Source organism: Hippocampus bargibanti, linkage group LG06, assembly GCF_051943395.1.
Source record: "Hippocampus bargibanti isolate YZ-2025 linkage group LG06, ASM5194339v1, whole genome shotgun sequence".
NCBI lineage: Eukaryota > Metazoa > Chordata > Actinopteri > Syngnathiformes > Syngnathidae > Hippocampus > Hippocampus bargibanti.
The window spans coordinates 1,653,990-1,675,125 of NC_142739.1; the positions used below are offsets into that span (position 1 = coordinate 1,653,990).

The 21,136-nt window shown below is 40.0% G+C and overlaps 1 protein-coding gene across 8 annotated transcripts in view; it reads right to left on the reverse strand.

Annotated features, from left to right (window-relative positions):
• Positions 1-21,136, reverse strand: part of oxr1a (oxidation resistance 1a) — a 117,871-nt gene that overhangs the window by 14,733 nt on the left and 82,002 nt on the right. For all 8 annotated transcript variants that reach the window (XM_088999764.1, XM_088999766.1, XM_088999767.1 and 5 more), the window contains 5 exons: positions 10,414-10,566; positions 7,570-7,754; positions 4,632-5,293; positions 2,715-2,874; positions 1,292-1,457 (listed from right to left, as the gene is read on the reverse strand). In XM_088999764.1, coding sequence (XP_088855890.1) covers positions 1,292-1,457; positions 2,715-2,874; positions 4,632-5,293; positions 7,570-7,754; positions 10,414-10,566 — 1,326 coding nt within the window. The remainder of the gene's footprint in view (positions 1-1,291; positions 1,458-2,714; positions 2,875-4,631; positions 5,294-7,569; positions 7,755-10,413; positions 10,567-21,136) is intronic.

Consider the following 21,136-nt stretch of genomic DNA (forward strand, 5'->3'; position numbering starts at 1 on the left):
GATAAATTCTTTACATGGAGCTTTGTCGCCTTCTTCTGCCTCTTTTTGGTGCAACATGGCGTTTTCAGACCGAACAAGTACAGCGAAATGCATTGACGTGATGGAAGGACTGCTACAATGTATCCTTTTTTCGGTCAGGGGCGTGTTCCTTCAGCGATGTAGGGTGAGGACTCGTCACCAACTCAAAAACAAGACTTCCGGAATATTCAGCGCGAGTCTTAAAACTTAAAATATAGCTATATGCGGTGGAATCTTTGTAAAATACGCTCAGTAGAAGTCATTTGAAGCCATTTTACAAATTATGAACACAACTTGTCCGGAGACGTCGGTTGTCCTTTAACGTTTTGTTGAGAAAACAACAAATTCATAGGAATATTTTTTGACCCACAAACATGTGGGTCTCCCATGACTATATAACTTAGATCTGCATAATACTCAATCCAGAATACTGTACATGCCTTACATTCTTTATTAAAATAGAAAGAGAACAACCCAGTTGCAATGAATTTCCACTGAACATTTTCTCCGTCAATCTTAAAAAGTTCCCTAGAGTGTCATCTTTTCAATTATCCTGCATTACACTTTACAAACACTTTGATTGGACTCCTATCCAAATCAATTACAGAGCCACACATATTGAGAGACAAAACCAGTTTTGCTTCCTTGCAACATTTCCATATTCAGAAACTGTATCTTGTGATAAAATTAGGAAACCACCCCCCAAAAAAAAAAAAAAAATGAATATGACATTGATTGCACATTTACAGTAGTTTTCTGTAATTAATTCATGATGATAAGTTTGGCCGGTGTCCATTCAGGAAAATAGGTCGCTGAATGCTGACCACTTATAGCGATTGCCACAACATGTAATGCCTCCACAATACATTGAGAACAGTAAACAATTGCACAAACATGCAAAATACTTTGGTTGGAAGGTCAGAACGTGCGATTCCAAGCAAAGCAAGTATTCACATGGCATACATAAAATATATGCAATTTCAAGTCCACATACGATTTACAATCAAATCAACAAATGGTGCGGTTCACACAAATGCAAAATATAGACAAAACTATACATTTACACTGAGCAAAGCACATCGAAAGCCAACTGACTCAAGTGTGAACATTTAATTTGACGCAGAACAATGTCGTTTACATTATATCACATGATTCTGTTTTTACAGACGATGGATTAATAAAAAGTTAAGAACCAATGAATCCTCATCTGTGAGCCCGAATCAATAAAATGCAAAGAGCACACATAAGAAGCAAGTTGAATGGAAGATCCTACCTCCCATTCCTTGACATTGAGGTCAGTAATAGGCTCGTCCAAGGCGTTTTCTGACACCTCGTACTTCTTGACAACCATAAATCCCGGTTCTTGGCCCATTCCTCTGACTCCTTCACCATACATATCTGGGCTCCACTGCATGAAGAACACATAAAGATGGTCTGACCTAGGAGGGACAAATGCAGAAAATCAATTTCAGAGGCCATTTGTTTCAATTGTCTGGTAAAATAGTGTGACACCAAGAGCCCATTGATCTGGTTAAAGTTCACAACATCTGATGTTAGTTCCTCTCACATTTTTCCTCAATGACAATATTGTCTGACACCAAATAATCCTCCACAAACGGTGCTATTGGCTGCTCCGCCCTTCACCTGTGACACTATTGTCAACATCTGAAATAAGTCACGCACAAGTTTACAAATTGCATAAAAGTAGGTTGAGTTGTATTTGGCACCTGTATACTGTTGCGCATTCATAACTTCACTTTTGCCCTATAAGGTTCCCGAAGTTAAAGGCTCATAATGTGCCTCGCTTCCCATCGAGGTCAGATGACAATCAGTCTATTGCTATCCAAACAAACTCATGAGCCATTCGTTGTCCATCCATTCACCTTCGCAGCATTCGCCCAACACTAATTGCAGCGAGAGAAAAAATAAACTAAATGAGCAGTAACAGCTACAGTATTCAGTTTCTAATAAAAAAGTAAGGGGGATTTCAGTCCCGAGTCCCACACTCAACAAGTTGCCTAATCGAGACGCAGTTACTGGAACCAGGGTGGAATAAAAATATGATACGGATGTTTGTCTGGATCAAATGTGCCATTACGCATGAAGGGAAAAGCATGACACGCTCCAATTATTGGTTCACACATCAAGCTTTTTGCTCGCAAATTAGGTTAATATTTTCCTTGGATTTGTTTTTGGTTTATTATGTTTTTTTTTGGCAGAATACATGTTTGAATGGATTTAACTAATAATTAAGAGTGGTTCGTGAACTAACACTAAATTCATGTACTGTACAGCGGAACCCCGCATACTTGCGGTTCGGCACCAATGGATTCACACATTTGCAGCTTTTTGAACTCGGATGGGGGGGAACAACCCATTTTCGTGGAAAACGCATCGCAAATTTCCCCATTGTGGGACGAATAAAGGTTGTCTGATTCTGATTCTGAGACTGTTTTGAAGAATTTTGGAAGGGAGTCGATTTCATTTTGTTCTTTATTATTTTTGCAACACATTTTAATTGACATCAATTGTACGTAGCTTTTTGATTTTTGCCAACTATATCCTGATTTCTTAGAAGCTCGCTCTTTCAGCACTGCTGCATACAGCTTTGCATGATTCTAAATAATGATGTTTGTTAGTCTACTGTAATTATGCATCCTGAGGCTTAATAGTCAAGACATTTCAGAGTAACTAACCTCTCCTGCGGCACAGCAAACCAGTATTCATGCTTTTTGCCCTGTTGGGCATACTGCTGCATGGATGCGCTGGCATTAGAAACAAACGTCTTCTTCATAGGTTTCCCCACCCGCAGACAAAGGAACTTGTGTGAGTGGCTCTTTGTCCTCTCTGCAGATCCTAGAAGAGGAAGAGAAAGTCGAATGGGAATACTTCAAATTCAAACTGGTCGATTTCATTTGCGACGATATATCCATTTGCACAAATTATTGTTTTGACAAATGTTCCATCTTGAGAAGAAAGCACCTCTCCTTCATTGTTTATTCTTATTTGATGCAACTTCAATCTTCAATTGAGTATTTACCAAATACAAATAAATTCTTTAATCATGTATGCTTTCCTCTTCAGAACTATTTGAATCATATTCATCACTGGATGTGTAACAGGAAAGCATCTTCTCCGAATCTGAAACAATTGTTTTGATTCACTAGCAATGCAAGATGTCTTGGCGTGACGTCACGAACTGGGGGCGGGACCTTCTGAAACTGGCCACTTCCGGGTTCAATTTGAAGTACTTTTTGGACACTTGAAGTCATTTTTATTGGTGTTTTGCATTTGACAAAATATCATACTGCGTGTTTTGGCTGTTTTAGATGCTATAAAACGTTGTTCTGATGTCAGTTAAGAAACAAAAAAGTGACGTCGGTTGTCCTTTAAGGCCAAGAGGTATAAATTTTGTACAGAACGAAATGCACTGTGTTTTCACATGATTTTGTTCTTGATGGCATGGTTTCACAGAAATGTTGGAAATGGTGGGAAAAGTATTAAACGAGGTAAATAGCAGTTTTGAAACGTAATTAAAATTTTCCTTTGCACTTGATATAATTGTCAAAATATGTGCGTAAATTGATGAATCAAATATCAGGTCAAAATTTGCACAACTGGCACTGTAGTAATATTTGGTAACATAGTAATAGTTCGTAATATAGTATGCAATAGAGAACATACATGTATGTAGAGTATAAGAACTGAACTATTTTTATGCTGTGATCATGACCATATAGGCTGAATGGCAATTATGTCAGGTTTTCTTTGTCTCTTCAGCTTTGTTGACGAATTAACAGTACTGTACGGTAATATAATAAGTTTTGACGGTCACCGCGTAATGCAACATGTTGTAACTCATTCGGGATTATGTTACAATCAAAGGTGTCACCAACCACGCTGAGTTATTGTCAAACTCAAATTCAACATTAAGAGCGGCTCTTAGATATTATTTCAGTGAACTAATCCAATTTTAGATTCTTCACAAATTTCCAACTCATGACACAAATGCACCATGAAACACATGCAAACCGCTTTCAAGAAACATACGAGAATTTATCATTCATTGTCAAGTGACAATGTTATTGGCGACCTGTTGAGTTCAGCGATGAGTAACATTTGACAACAGTTGGAATGATACATTTCTGAGTGAGAGTTCTTTCGTTCTAGCATGTATGTTGAACTAAATTACTTGTTAAAAGGTGTTAAAACTGGTGACAACGAATGATAACAGAAAGTTACTTTTAAATGCGAGCAACCAGTCATCTACAATATATTACGTTTTGGAAGTAACTTGACCAAATTGCTTTTCGGTTCCAGAACAACAAGGAGATAAATAAATTAAGAATTTTAAGACAATCTTTAGCAAATTTCCATTTCCAATCAGCAAATATAATTACAACCACCAAATCCCAACAGGAACTGGGAAAACAAAAGTCACTATTGCTGATCTGGGAAAAGAAAAAAAATACCCAATCAAAACATCATCACAGATGCTTATTAGATTATAATTACCTGTCTATTGGATACTGGCCGTCAAATGCAACAATTCCCTTAACCAAAGAATAATGCAGTATCAAAGTTAAGCTGCTTTGGAATAAAAATGTGTTTACCCTGTGAAGTCTTTGCGCTGCCTTTTCGTTCTTGTTCAACACTATCTTTTTCCACTTTCCCTTGTTGCATAGAGTCTGTTTTGGAGGCTTCAGTCCCCTCGTCGACATCCCCCAGTTGTGTGGCTGTGACAGAAATCGTGTCTGTGGCAAGTGGGGTAGCCGAGCTTTGAGAACCTGGACAGGAGGTGCAGCTGCTGCTGTTGCTGGCGGGCAGGGCCTGACGAGTGATGGTGCTGGTTGAAGATGTGCTTGGTGGCTTCTCTTCACTGTGCTGCTTGGATCCCAATGGGGACTGAATATTTTTTTCTGCGGCAGTGTCTGGAGGATTGTCCACTACTGAAGTGGAAGCCTTTGTTGCCGGAGGCTCCGAGACGTGAGAACTTCCTGGGGCCTGTGAGATAGTAGGCTCTTCTTGGGTCACGGTTTTCACAGACTCCGTCGAGGCGCAAGAAGACTTGTCCAGACAGACATCCTCGCTGGATGCTTGCTCTTCTTCCCTGATGGGGGACAGCTCAGACTCCGTGAAGACATCTTCTGAAATTGAGCCCTCTGTGCTACGTGGGGCAGTGCTTCCACTGTCATTGCCTCCTGGCTCTCTCAAGAGCTGCTCCGGATCCTTCTGCTGGGAAGGATGTCTCTCAGATGGCAACGGCTCCAGGTCCCTGGAAAGATAAACCGTGTGAAGTAACAGACAAGATTTTTTATCCAATTAACGTTTGACGCCTCAGTGCATCAAGTTATATGTATTGCAATGCCTTATTTTTCTCGCCACTTATCCTAAGTCAATTGCATCTTACTGTGTTATTATTATTTTTTTTTATACTTGGTTATTTCATTTAAGATGGTTCTGTCAAAGCACTGTGAAAGCATGTGTTTTTAAATGCGGTATATACATTACAGCTGAAATGGGTCCTCCAGGAATTCAAGTACCACATTAGATATTTTTCTGCTGGAAGTAACTCATTAATTTACATGTATAGTCACCTGCTTGGAAGAAATAGTCAAGTTAAACACGGCAACAACTGTTTATGCTCTGCACACACCATCAAAATCATGATTGTAGTTCTGAAGTTATTTCGATTAAATTCTACGGGAGAGATGTGCAAAAGTTCTCACTGTCATGATCTGCTTGGCGACCAACGGGTGGCGCTGTCGGCCCCGCCTGCACCTGCACAGGTGCTGGTCGTCCCGATCAGTGGCGGACTGCCACGTTCGGATTGTCGACCAACTGGTAGCGACGTCAGCCCTGCCTGCAGCCTCGCAGGTGCTGGTCGTTTTAATCAGTGACACTTAAAAGGACTCCCGGCACGACCATCCGGTGTCGGTTCATTGTTTGCTGCATTTTTGTTGCATGCTTTGTCTGCAATCGCATGCATTGTATGCTGTGCATGTGTTTGTTTAACCTTGGCGGACTTTTACACTTGGTTTTCTTTTGATATTTTTTTTCTGTTCAGATCATTTTGATGTTTTACATTTTGTTCCTGCTGACCTTTAGTTTAATACAATTTGTCAAATAACCTCCTGCTCCCTCCTGCCTGCTTTTTGGGATCCGCACCCGCCATCACCACCTTGCAAAACGTGACACTCACATTATTATTATTAATATTGACAATATTATGCAAAGAGGACATCATGTAGTTATTGTTAAAGTATACATGTAACCAGTACACATTATATAGAACATAATTGCACTGTGCATGGGTGGGTAGAGGGAGAGTGATAGAGACAGATTGCCAGCACAGTAACCCCTCCATGGACAGAAACTCTGAACCAGCTAAACACAGTATTGGTCAAGACCATGCTGCCAGCAGAGGAAACAAACAAAACAAAAATCTCCAACACTATATCAGGCTTGGACAAGCTTGTGACTTAAAAACAATTCAACTGAAGCAAAGGGAAAATGTGGTTCAGTGGGAGGAAACAACTGATTCCACAGAGGTGACTAATACCTTCTGCGTAGAGAGGAACAACCAAAGTGTAGGAGGCTGAAGGCATACTTAATTAACCCTGGTATAATTGCATTTTCTTTCATACTTTGGTAAACACGGGAAAAGAATTAAACTGTCAATTGGTTGCTGATGCAATCAGACCGTGGGTGCAACAAGAAACATATTGATTCAAATAATTTGCTACATTTCCAAGAGGGTCAAACGCTCAGGGATCGGGGTGGTGATATGAAAGTGGGAAAAAAATGATCCATAAAAAAAGAGCAGATCAGTCGCAATTAAGGGCCGGATTATCCCCGACGGATTAATCTTTTAAGAATGGACAAACAAACAAACAAAATAACAAAAAACCTGTCTCCTCTGCAAAACATGGCGAAAAGCCTCAGCTGTAAGCAAAATTTCCCATGGAAAAATACTGACTAAATGGAAACTGAAGTGACACATTCAGCAGAAAAGTCATTCGAATGACGTTGGAATTATACAAAGACTCAAGATGGGAAAGGGGTTGATACAATATTGCGGGAGAGCGCAAACGACTGGGGGAAAAAGAGCCGGTTGTCATCCGGAAAAAAATGTGACTCTGGGCAAGTTAAAGTTCTAATTGACTGCACAGTATTTGACTTCCTTTTACAACAAAAAATTGGATTGATGTTAATTTGATTCCTATTCAATGTGCTACAATAAGTGTTATTTTTCAATGTAAAAAAACCCGATTATTATAACAATATAACACTTATTTGTTAAACTGTTTTTTCTTCTTCACATTTTTACATAGTGGGATTTTTTTCACTGAACGGAATGTGCCTTGATTCAAAAAAGATTGAAAAACACTGTTTTAAAGTATCACTAAAATGACTTCAGATCTTTTAAAAACAAGAAAATCGCGCTGAAGGAAGAAGGGCAAATGCATTTGCAGCTAGTGGGCGCTCATAGAATGTAAATTTACTTCCTTTTATGATTGATTGAGATTGTGTGTGTATTACTTCTCTTACTCGGGCACAGTCTCTCTGATCATGGCGTCAGTGATCTCTTTAAAGATGGCTGCAGATTGGACTTCTTCCAGAGGACACATGATACCATACTCCTCGCACCCATGGGCCTGTACTAGAGGGTCCATCCGATGAGGATCAAACATGATATTGTTAGGTGTCACCAGCAATACCCCGCTGACTGAACCCTGAAAACATGCAAGAGGAAGAAAGTGGAATATTTGAGGAGCAGGTGCATTGCTACTGTCGTGCATGTAGACAGAAATGGGTAGTCTCACTTTCCTCAAGAGCATCCATATAAATATATCAATACACTGAAAGACAAAGGTTTTGGATTGGATTGGATTTGCCTTTATTAGTCTGGCAGTGGAGAAATTTACATTTCACAGCAGCAAAGTTAATGAAAGGAATGGAAGTAGAAAAACTAAATACATGAGCTGCTGGAAAGGCAGCTTCTCTGGCGGCGCCGTCTTGAAGTCAAAAGAAGAAAAAATAATAATAATAACAAATACCATGACAAAACAAAGACACAGAGAGTCTTTCATTCTTATGCACTTCCTGTACCCTCTTTGTTACATGAAGCAGTTCCAGATGAAAGAGGAGAGGATCAAAGCGTTTCACTGTATTTAGCGCTAACTGTAAAGCAAACCCAATTTGAAACCGACGCTGTTCTAAATCAAGTTGTAGTCAGTTACTGACTGTGCGTGCCTCCACTTAAATACAGTACATTCATTTGGACAGTGAATCGTTACTGGTTCAATACCATTGATCTTTGTATTTCTTCTAGTGAGGAAAGCTGTCTCCATCGCACATTTGCTTGCCAGTGGCTGATGTCTTTTCAAATTCTATGCAGTATTTCCCGGTTGGAAGAATTAAATCTAACAATATTATATAGAAGACTGACTTTTAATAGCAACAGTTACGCCTCCGGAGTGCTGCCCATCCATCAAGCGTGAGCCACAAGTAAATCTTGAGCTCAATGCCTTGTTCGAAAATCACAACAGAAATTTGTTTGGCATTGTTCGATTCAAAGCTGAGAGTTAGACCACAGCATTGGCGTATGAAACGTGTCACCCGTTAATATTGCCGAGTCAGGTGGTTGTGTTTAGCGATGTGTCCATGTGTCATATTCACAGGGATGCAATTTTGCATTTTGTTCTCGTTGTTTTGAAACTAAAAGCGCTCACTTGTTTGACATACTCTATAGCGGGGACCATCAAACCTTTTGAACCCGAGAGCGACATCTTGGGTACCGATCAATGCAAAGGGCTCAAATTTTGCTACACATTTCTCAAATAGCACATTTGCTCACATCTATCACCTATCACAATGTTTTTACTATATGTTGTTAAAAATCTTGTGAAGACACTGATTCATTATTTCTCAAAATAATAAGGAAACCAAATACATATCAATGCACAACACTTTATTTCTAAAAATCGCTAAATCCAAACGCTACAATCTAATGAAAGCCATGACCGCCCTTGGCCCAGCAGTAGATAGACTATCTGAAAAGGAGCCAGTTCCACCAAGGCAAAAGTATGCAGAAACATATGTTTCTTTCCTGGAATATTTTGATCAGAGCAGGCGACAGATTAATATTATTATTATCTTATTAATACACCATAGAGTTGCTTTAAAATGTGAAAAAAATGCACATCTTTATCTTTAAATAGTCAACAAAAAGTCAACATGCACTAAATCACTCGGGTTAAGTCTCCACCCTATAGGACACAATTTTATGGAAAGGCCTTTATATCTGCACGCTACTTACAATAAAAAGTAATAAGTATAAGTGTAGCAAATTTAATTCGTGAGGAGATTGTTGACATTTTTTGTTGAAAATGGACAACGCTCTGCAGTGATTTTGCATTGAGGCTTAGTGCTGTGCTAGTGAATTGTTGATCACAAAAACAAGATTGCCCTGTGAAAAAAATGATTTTTTTTTTCATCAAAAAATGTTAAAGAATATTTATTCGGGAATGTTTTCATATTTATATTTCTCACTTAAAGGGCAACTGACGCCTCCGGACAAGTTGTGTCCATCATTTGTAAAATCACTTCAAATGACTTCTACTGAGCGTATTTTACCAAGATTCCACCGCATATAGCTATATTTTACGTTTTAAGACTCGCGCTGAATATTCATGAAGTCTTGTTTTCGAGTTGAGGACGATCGCCACGTGACTTCACGTTTGGAACGCCCCTGACCGAGAAAGCGACACACAATGCATTTTGCGGTACTTTGTTTGGTCTGAAAACTTTGTGTTGATCCGTGCTGATGGCGAAATCAGAAGGAAAACACATAAATAACAACAACTATTTGATATTCGCTGACACAAATTCCCAGCAGACAAATCAGCCCATTTCCAATGGAGCTCGGGCGCCATCTTCTGCCTTTGTCTGGGACGCTACATTGCTGTCATTGACGGCTCGAATTGATATGGGAGGACTCCTTGAATCAATTGCAAACATTTATGCTTTCCTCTTCAGAACTACTTGGATCATATTCATAACTGGATGAGTAACAAGATAGCATCTTCTCCCAATCTGAACTCCGTGAGCCCATTGTTTTGTTTCTTGAGCAAGGCAAGACGACCTGGCGTGACGTCACGGAGAAGGGGGCGGGACCTTCTGAAACTCAGCATCTGCGAGGTCATTTTGAAGTAGTTATGGAACACTTTAACTCATTTTTATTGATGTTTTCCATTTGACTCAAAATATGAGCCTGCGTGTTTTGGGTATTTGAGATGCTATAAAACGTTTTTCTGATGTCAGTTAGGCAACAAAAAAATGGTGTCGGTTGTCCTTTAATGTATTATCATACCATGAACAAGACTGCTTTACCTTTCCATCAGTTATATACTTGCAGTTGATCTTAAGGAACTTCTCCGTAAGGGCCTCTTCCTCCTCGGAGGTCGATGACACCACTCTGGATTGACGTAGGGCAGAAAAAACAGGGGGGAGAACAGCCTCTGGTTTGGAGGGTCCATCTGAATCCTATGGGCAAGGTGGGTCGAACCGGGACAATGTTGGGTGCAAACGGAAAAGAAGGCACATTAGTTAATAATAATTAAATACAGTCCATGTTGAAGTGAAGGCAAAAACACACACAATTGAGCTATACTTCGGTATCCTGATTGAAAAACACATCGTTTTTCAGAAAATAAGGTCAGACGATAATATATAGTGACGAACGCGGAATGTTTGCTCCACTTGGAAACACACAGTGTTGCTAATTTGTGTTTTATAATTAGATGATACAAATTGAAATTGAGTCTCTAAGTATATGGACTACGATATACAGTATATTTTTTTATGCTTCCATTACATATGGAATTCACCACTCTAATTAGGTTAACGGTAACATTTTTCTGCTTTCCCATAATTTCATGTTATCTGTATGTAATCTGCTCTGTATAATGAACATGGCCTCATGTCAAGTAAAGCAATTCTTAACACACATGCCTAACACTTATTGACCAACACAGAGTAATGTCAAAAGGTTGCACATGTAACACGACTGGAAAGTGTTTGCAGCATTGTACTTTTTGCACTTTTTATAGTACAGCTTCAAGGTAAGGCTGTGCAATATGTTCTAAAATTCATATCAAAGAAACCTCAATTGCACCCCTTCACTGTAATGGGATTTTGTACATCATAAACTAGATTCGCTTGTCGCCACAGCGAATCAGTGTCCTCCATCCTCAGAGGTTTGATTCACGTTTGTTTGTTTTGGCCAAGTTTCTACGTCAGATGCCCTTCCGGATACAACCTTCTGTATTTAGCGGGGCCTTTGTAGCTCCAGAACAAGCAACTCGATGAACTTAATGAAGATGAAGCTGCTCAGGAAAAGGCTCCCAAACGCAAAATGGTCATCGGCACAGCAGCATTCGAGCAAAGCAAAACGATACTCACTATTTGATGGCAAGGCTCTACATCACAATCTAAAATTAAAGATAAAATATTCATGAGAAAATTATAAGAAACGAACCATTTCAAATAGACTAATTAGATGCTCCATTTGAGAAGCTAAGCCGATTAAATAAAAAAAACAGCCAGAAATATGAATTAGGATCATAATGTGCAAATTTCACGTCAAGATGAAATGCAAGCACTCCACGGTGCGAACAAAAACCCACACAATTGACATTTTACATGAAAACAGAACAACTGGCGATAAAATGTGATGCATTTTGTTCAGCTGACACGATGGTCGACATCGAACTATTTTTCTGCCATCTGGGATGGTAACTTTGTCTGTTTAGGCTGAAACAGGGGACTCCTCCACCCCCACACTTACAACGCCAATTCATTGTCTTTGCCACAGTGAATGAGGCCTGCCTCAATTTATCGCCCACGACAATCGGCATTAAGTGCCTTGTAAATCAATACTGAAAACATTCTATTCACAGGCGGCTTTCAAAAAATTAGACAGAAAGACTAATCGGAGTGAGCTGTGTCAAGGGTAAAGCATCTTCATTTGAACCAATCCCAAATCGTTCACCTTGATAGATACACTTTTTTCGCACATGTCAGAAAGTTGACATTAAGATACATCCAATCGTTCGGTGATAAATTTGATACAATCATTCAGTGATAAATTTGTCTGAAAAGATTCAGAATCTAACAAATTAGTTTTTTTTGGTCATCAAAAGTGAACATAAATTATTGTGTCCATAACATGATACAATACGCCATCAATTTTCTTACTGTCTATCCTCATTTGAGTTGTGGGTGTGCTGGATCCTATCCCAAATAGCTTAGAGCAAGAGGTGGGGTCAACCTTGGACTAGAAAGCAAGCTACCATGGGCCAGTTATCATTTTGATGCAATAACATTTAAAAGTCATGTTTCTTTATTCTTTTTTAAACTGCCTACACTTGCCTTAAGAAGTAAGTTGTCCCCCCGCCGCCACAGACTTTAATTAACCTAGAAGGAAACTGGAGTACATAGAGAAAAACAGACACAAGGACATGCAAACTCCCCAAACGGTTGCAGCCTCGTTAGCGAACCCACGAACTCTGAACCATGGAGAGATCGATCGAATCAGTCGGCTACCATGGCGCCCACACCGCTAAGCAGACGAACACAAAAGCAGATTGCGTTCTCCTCAGCAGGTCACCGAGATTCATCATGAAACGAAATAAAAAATCAATACATTGTGACACCCCACCCGCCAAAACACTAATCATAATCGCAGAGGGCAGCATTTGTTTTTGTCTATCCATCTGGACGACTACTTCAATGTTCATCGCAAAAAGATGCAAGATGGAATAGATACATGAGCTTTAAAAACAAAACTGGAAAGCTTAACCGGCACCAGAAGACAGAACAAGAGTTATGAATAATAACGGCATAAAAAAAGCTTAGCAGATGGTGATAATTTTAGCAACAGACAAAAAAAGACTTCTGCAAGTACAAGTATGACTGGAAAACCCCTTCCCAAAGAGAACAGAATCTAGGACAGGAAGACACACAACAGAGACGGCATATTACCGTATAAAGTCTAAATAGGTGAAGGGGGTAGTTAAATCCTGGAACAAAGTAAAACCAGAACAACACCTTAGTAGAAGTGATTCACTCAGGTCGCAAAGATGAATCAACATTCCAACAACTAATAACATGACAGAATAAGCATTTTAATTCACAACCGTGACAAAAAAATGACCATGGTTATCAATTTTGTCACAATCCTGAAATCTTGAATGATGAAATACAGAAACCTTGAATGATATCACTTCATTCCTTTCGCCACGTTAAAAAATTACAGTAACATGCATATCTCATTTCGTCTTTTCTGCCGGACTTGCCTCTTTTACTTTGCTTCTTCTGTTTGTTTCTACAATAACATTAGAAAAAAAAAGACCGGAATTCGAATGTGGATTAAGTAATTGAGTTTCAAAAAGAGCAAACGGATTTTTTGCTCAGTGATATTTTCACTTCCACAATATGCGAGTTCAAATCATTTACCAATTCAACATTGCCCTCAAAAATATACAATGAATCTCTTCAAGAGAAGAATACAGGATCCCACCATCACCATTGCTTCACGACACAAAAATATGTATTTAAATTCAGGATTAAAGATATCATTCCCTGGTGAAGGGTAAAAGGCAAACACCCAAACCTAAGTGAGTTGCAGCAATAGGATAGGGGCGAACTCTATATTTGCATTCTGGAATGATACAAAATCGCATGGTCACTCCAAAATGGCAACGCAACATACAGTCAAATTCGGTACTAAAACAATCATTAGATTGGATTAGATGACATTAGCCTTTCTCACAGTGGAGAAATTTACATTTCACAGCAGCCATTCAACTTTTAAGAGTGTACAAGCACACCAAAAGGTTTTGCAACACTCATCTTGATGAAATTTGACTAAATCATGTCAAATCAAAATTATGGCTACAATAATAACACCTGTGTCAATTAAACTTTGCAGTGATATCAAAGGCCCATAAAAAAGATAACTGCCTTGGCCGAGGAGGAAAGGAAAATGTCCCAGATGAGGACAAAGGACAAAAAACAGTCGAGAAGGACTGTGAGCAGTGTGTGGGAGTTCCCGTCAAGGAGGATTTTGGCCACTTGGGGAGGGCGTCATGAGTGAGTTGAGAAGTGAAGATCTGGAGAGTCTTCGCCCTTAGCAACTGTCTGCTATTTTACTGACACAAACCCACGCATCTTCCTCTAATTGTCTTCTGCTGCAGTCGAAAAACAGCCTGCGGCGACTGACCCACACAGACAATGCAGCTCAGACTGGCAGTCAGTGGAAGATGCGGTGGGCCTACTCAGCCCTTCCAACAGCAATAAGCCTTCTTCAACCAGAGAATATTAGTTTAAAAAAAAGGAAAATGTTCAAAATATACGGCAATATTAGTTGGGACAGAAAGTGTTTTCTAATCTGAGAGAACGGCTACTGTAATGCGTTTCGCAAACTGAGTGTTCCAGATGAGCTCAATGGCTGTGGGAATTTGTCTGAAATTACTAGCTTGCCGTCCACTGACAGTGACGCCAACTCACCCACCAACTGTACCAACTGTCGTTCTTGGCTCCACTTCACAAGCAATTCACTTCTTAACTCATTCACTACCATTCCCAAATTTATTTGGCAATTGAAAATATAACGTGCAGCGCCATTCCCGAATTTGTTCAGGTGTTGGTTTTTCTTGCGGGGGGATGGGGGTGCCAATAAAGCACTGGCAATGTTTTCCCTCCTACGAGGGGGCAACATTTGCCTTTTGGACAGCCGCCCCCACTTGCACCTCATATTACTCCAGACCCATATAACTTAGGAAGTAACTCTTCAATCTGATGAAATAAGAGAGTCCAAGGTCTCTTACGCTGCATTGCATATTGATGTAGTCCTAAAACTCAATATTCAGTTGGTCCTGAAATTTGAGTGACAATGACAAAAACCCTGGCAATGGAGTGGACACATTTTTGCACTTCTGGCAGTACGTCTGTGTAAGCTTTCAGTCGTACAGGAGTGGTACATCGATGAGAAGGTTTCTTCAGCCGTCATCTGTACAAATCTGAAGGTTTCGGACGTTTCGCCTCCTATTCAAGATGTGAATGAGTCAATGACTCATTTGAGCTGGTGTTTCACCTTCATAGTTAAATATAAAAAGGAGCAGGATTTTCCACCTCAAATGCAAACTAGACAGGCATACCTGCCAGCAGACAAATTTGCAGTCCAAATTACCAAGCATACACCTGGAATGAGACAGGCCTCTGCTGATGTCAAAATATGTCCTCGCTTATAGGCACGCTTAACCAATAATTGACTTACATCCTGTGTAATTAACACTGCCAGACATCAGAAGAGGGGTGAAAATGTTCACACTGATTGTAGAAGACAGCATGGTGGTGTTCAGAAGCCCTTGCAGGCCGTGGTCATAGAATTCACCACTTAATTCTGATGACAGAGGTGTGTTTAACCAATGGAAAACATTCAAGCCAACATAAGGATAGTAGCAGCTTGAGATACAAGTGATCGAACAGGTGTTCATTTTGATTGAAGTCAGAATTGTTGGACAATGCTTCATGGCTGCCCGAGTGAGTCGCTTTTCGACTTCTTTAAGTAATCTGCGCGCGGAATTTGATGTCGGATGCCTGATACAGTGATACCTCAGTTTACCAACGCTTTAGCTCACGAACCTTTCCCCTCACAAACATTTTTCTAATTTTTGGCGGACGAACCAAACCACATAGCGGCACAGTGGCTGGCGGACTAGTTTTCCACACCCTCTTTGAGTGCAGACGTGGTTTGTTATCGAGTGAAGTACTTTTGCTGTCATGGGACCGAAAAAGACCCCACCAAAGGCTAGTGTTAAGCCGAAGAGGACGCAAAAGAAAATTACGGTCGAGCAGAAGAAGGAGATCATCGAAAAACACGAACGAGGTGTGTGTTTGTGTGACTTAGCATCCCAGTACCAGTACACTAAGTCGACCATTGCTGCGTGTGGCTAAGGGTGTTTCTGTGTTGTCTAAGCAATGGTCTCAGGCAATAGAAGAGGTTGAAAAACTTCTGTTGATTTGGATCAACAAAAAGCAGCTAGCAGGGGACCGCATGAGTGAGGTTATTATCACCGAGCAAGCACGGCAACTTCACTCGGATATCATCAAGGGGCAACGATAACAGCGAACATCACATAAGGTCAATAAAACGACTTTATTACACAGTGCAGTTTATTTCTTTTTTTACAATACACTGTTCTGTTGCCACAAAGGGACATAAGTCTTCTTGTGCCGGTCCCAAGCCGGGATAAATACAGAGGGTTGTGTCAGGAAGGGCATCCGACGTAAAAGCTCGGCCAAAACAAACACGCGAATCAAACCTCTGAAGATGGAGGACACTGATTCGCTGTGGCGACCCCTTCAAGGGAAAAGTCGAATGGAAAAGAAGACTAGCACATTTATAATACATAAAATAAGATATATTTTGTGTAGTTTTAAGGCTTATTTAGTAGACAATAATGTTTTATGGGGACCTGTGAACAGATTATTCTCATTTTTAATGGTTTCTTACTTTTCGCCTTTCACACACTCTCTGGGAACCAATTAAGTTTGTAAGCTGAGGTATCATTGTACCACATTTACAAGTACAGTTCAGTATTCGTCAATGCCAAAAAGTAATCCTACAATACCTCATTTTTCACAGTTTATTGGCACTGGGACCCCTTGTGAAATGTGAAAAATACATACATTCTCAGTTGGAAGGTCAAGTATCTCGCAGAAGCACAAAGACTCAAAAACCACAAATAAAACCAAGTTTGCACAGGCCATATGATGCAATCACTCCATGGCTAAAGTCCCCATCTTGTTCAACCAAAACGATCAAAATTACAAGAGCAGCATTACCGAATGGTCACAGTAGTCGATGACATGAACAAATGTACATCACTGTATGGTAATGGCAAGATCAAACGGGTGTGCCAACCCTCACAGTTGACCAGAGAGCAAGTATGTCAACAAACTGGTGGATGCCAAATGAGCCAATGACAGCAAGCCTTGCAGTCAGCCAGTTCTACACGGATGCACATGCACAGCTCGGCAATTATATAATGTATGACTGCAAGGTGTGCTGGGGCAGGTGTGAGAGAAGAGGATTCACAAAATCGGGTTAGATGGAGGACATTGATTCGCTGTGGCGACCCCTAAAGGGAAAAGTCGAAAGGAAAAGAAGAAGACTGCAAGGTGTGCTGGTCTGGACTGCAGGCTGTCAGGTCTGCCAGCTATCTGTTACTAGCCTAAAACACAAGCTTCTCTTCTGGTGCACCTAATATGTGCAACATATTCAACACCGTGAGCTAAACATCCTTTGGCCCCTTGAAATGTGCTATATAAGTTGAATACAGTATATTATTATGTTATGATTCACTACATTTTGCCATTTGTGGTAAGTCTCGGTTGGTAACACCTATGAATAGTGAGGACTCTTATGCACATCAACACAAGTTTAGCCACAGCAATTGGGCCAACACAAGTGATCTTGTTTGATGAAGTGAGCTATTTCAATCTTATTGCTTGGCATTTTGCATCCTAGAAATGTCTGATACGGCATTTTATTTGAGAAAAATGAACAAAACATGTTGCACAGATATTTTTGCAGGCATATTCCTGAATGCCCCGGCTTAGCATACTAGATAACACTCTTCTTTTACAAAAAGCAAATAGTGCTAATTAAGTTAGATGGCTGTGAATTTGCTCATTTTTCCTTTTTAAAAAATATATATACAATACATTAATTCATAATTTATGTAGCTGTTATGTGTGGGCCTGTGATTCTGAGCACATCCCAAAACACTGTCAGCACAACTTCCCTGATTTATGGCAAAAGTCAAACCTTATGTCCGTTTGTCCAGAACTAGAGGAAAATCCTCTTGAATAAATGGCACGATGAGCGATGGCCTAAACAAACAAAATACCAACCTCGTACTTTTATTTGTATGCAGGTGAGAGAAATTCCTCACGGCCCTCCCTGCATGCACAACATGGCTACCTCTTAGGATGTGTTCACATTTTTGTCCTGGTTAATTTAGCAGTCACATGATAATCCATACGTACTGTATCCAAGATAGTTCAACGGTAAATTGGATCTTTAAACAATCTGGTGACAAATGTGACTATTTTTATAGTGAGAAGCACATGAGAGGCATCTGAAAGAGTGTCTTTTCAGAGCTCTTGTATTTGTCTCTGCTGTATTTCTTTTTCAAGGCGCAATTGCACTATATAATTTAAAGCAAAACTCTCCATTAGAAACGGCAAGACATAGGAAGGCTTGTAATTAAAATGCGGGCCAAAAATAGAAACCAGGGATGTTATTTACTTTCTTCCTTCCATGATATGAAGATTCTTACCCAATAAATCATAATCCGGCAGATGGGGAAACACTTTCTTACGAAGCAAGATTACTTTGCCTGGAAGAATTGCTGCTCCTCTCTGAGAACAAGTCGTTTATTAGTTGGTCTAAAGAGATGACATGTCATCACTTTAAACAGTGTCATTTCTCTGCATTGAAAGCTGTTCGGTATTTTTCCGGGGGGGGGGGGGGGGGGTCAACACCAATGACATTTCAATGAAAAGTTGAAAGCAGCCAAGGAAAAAATAGAGGAAATGTCATGTCGGAAAGGTGATGAAACTCGTAGAGAAGAGACAGTCATAATGAGATGAGAACAGTGTGCATTTTCTTAAAAAAAAATCACTGATCGGCTGCCGTGATTGCATGTGGGCTATGCAGTGGGGTCATGCCTGGCCCACATACGTTTACAGACTGGAAAACAGCCAGAACGTGCGTGTTCGCCATTACACCGATGGCCGACATTGACATTATATATTAATTGAGGTGTTACAACATCACTGCCACTTGACGGTTTTTTTGACCTGCAAGGAGCATTTTTGCATGGTGATGGGGGCTTGGAATTTGGAAGCACCCCCCAAAAAAAATAAACAATAAAAATACAATTCATTGAGTGATGGATTTGTAACCATTTGCTATTATTTGAAGGCGTGTGGCGTGTTATTACTTGACGGTGTGTAATTGATTGTGTGTGGCGTGTGTCCTGATCAAACACACTAGACCCAAATATTCATTCAGTCATGAGCAGTCTTCTGATTAAAATTAATGTAATTACACTTAAGTGCAAAATGCAAAAACACATCCTCCTTCACTCTGGTATCACACACATCTCTGACCATGATTTCATATTTAGAGTGTGACATATTTTCTGAATGGATCTTTATGAAATTTACAGACCTCATGATAGCTTCACGATCCGGAAATTCTGGCCACTCTTGGACCCTGCAGAGTCACTCTTCTTTAGCGGTTACATACAAATTGCCAAGTTACAAATATACTTGGTGTGACGGCTGAGGAATCGGCATATTTTTAGCCAGGCGCATAAAAAAATGACGTTGCTGCCAGACTAGCTGAAGAAATGGATGAATGCAACTTTCAGAGTTAACAAGAGGCTCAAAAGTAATTTTATATTGGAAAAAAAAAAATCAAAAATCCGTCCAGAGTTCAGGATCCAATGTTAGTTGGAACTATTTCCAGTTCAGAACATTAATATGAAATAGGCAAGGGATGGCTGGAGAAAATACAACACTAACTTACATTCAATTAAAATGATCATCGGATGGTAGCAGACTGCTGCTACAAGATAGAACTTGTAGCGTCCAGGTGGAAAGAAAGTAGAGCAACAAGGTCAATGCATTGCATGTGTGTGTGTGTTTATGTTACGATTACAATGAAAAAATGGTTGTGGTTTCAGCATCTGCTTCAGCATGGCCGTCGGTAACCCTGGCTGACCAGGTACGTATACGAAAGAATGCAATGCAATGTAATAGATGCTTTTACCAAGTGAAAGCCTCCCAAAATGGTCCCAAATGGAGAAGAGGTACCACCCAATTGATTATAATGTAGAAAGTGTCTACAAAACCACTTCACACGTGTGTGAGAAAAGGTTGATGCGTCGTTGATTAATTCAAGGTGCTGGCCGGGATGAATATTCATCGGCTTGTGTAAGAATTTTCAAAGTGCTTTTGCGATTTAAAACACTGCTTCGTTTTCACATCTAAGATACGAAAACATTGCATTTTGACTGAAATTTACATCAGAAATACAGGGACAACCGACAAAGATACAGTAAAGTCTCGTTATATCGATATCGGATATATCGATACTATTTCTATGCACGCACGGAGAAAATTACATGCTAACAGGGTCGGATATATCGATAGTCCCGGTTATATCGATATTTTTTCGGACTCCCTTGAATATCGATATAACGAGACTTTACTGTATTTGCTTTCCAGATCATAGCTGTACATTACACACATACCCCGCCCTGTTCTTGAAAAACACAAAGTCCATTTGAGTTTGATCTGTCCTTGGAATTATAGGCACCTCTTGTCTTTGTCTGTCCTTCACACACATGACCTCATTCTGAATTTTGACTTTTACGATCAGTGCTGGTGAATAGACTGTTGTAACGCTGGAGACAGAGAGGTCTATGTGTTGCTTCTGAGCAGCAGTGTTATCACGTGGCTTCGGGGTAACACTTCTCCTTGACATTTTCTTGTCAATGTATGGGGCGTTATCTTGTTAAGCGACAATTGGCAGCATACACGTACAAGGATAAATCAACACGTCATCTGTGAGCAGTCTTCATTGATATTGTAATGCATTTTACTTTAAAGACAGTATTGCAGGATTAAATTTGACCTTGATTTCATGGATGAATTGTTTTAATGTCTGCATTCTTTTGATTCATCTTCTTTATCGCCAGACAGAACTGTATACAAGGACGCCATCTTTTCCATGAACGCGGAGTCAGTGGGTAATTAGATGTTTTGGTGTTTTGCACGCACAAAATTTATTTTGGCTGCTGCTGTTAACAAGTGCAAAATGTGTATAATATCGGCGGTACGTATTAAATTTTGTTATATTTAATAAAATCGGTTTGAAGGATTTCAGAAGCTATATTGGTGTGTGTGTGTGTGGGTACACCTGCACCTGTTTGCGTGTGTGTGTGTGGGTACACCTGTTTGCGTGTGTGTGTGC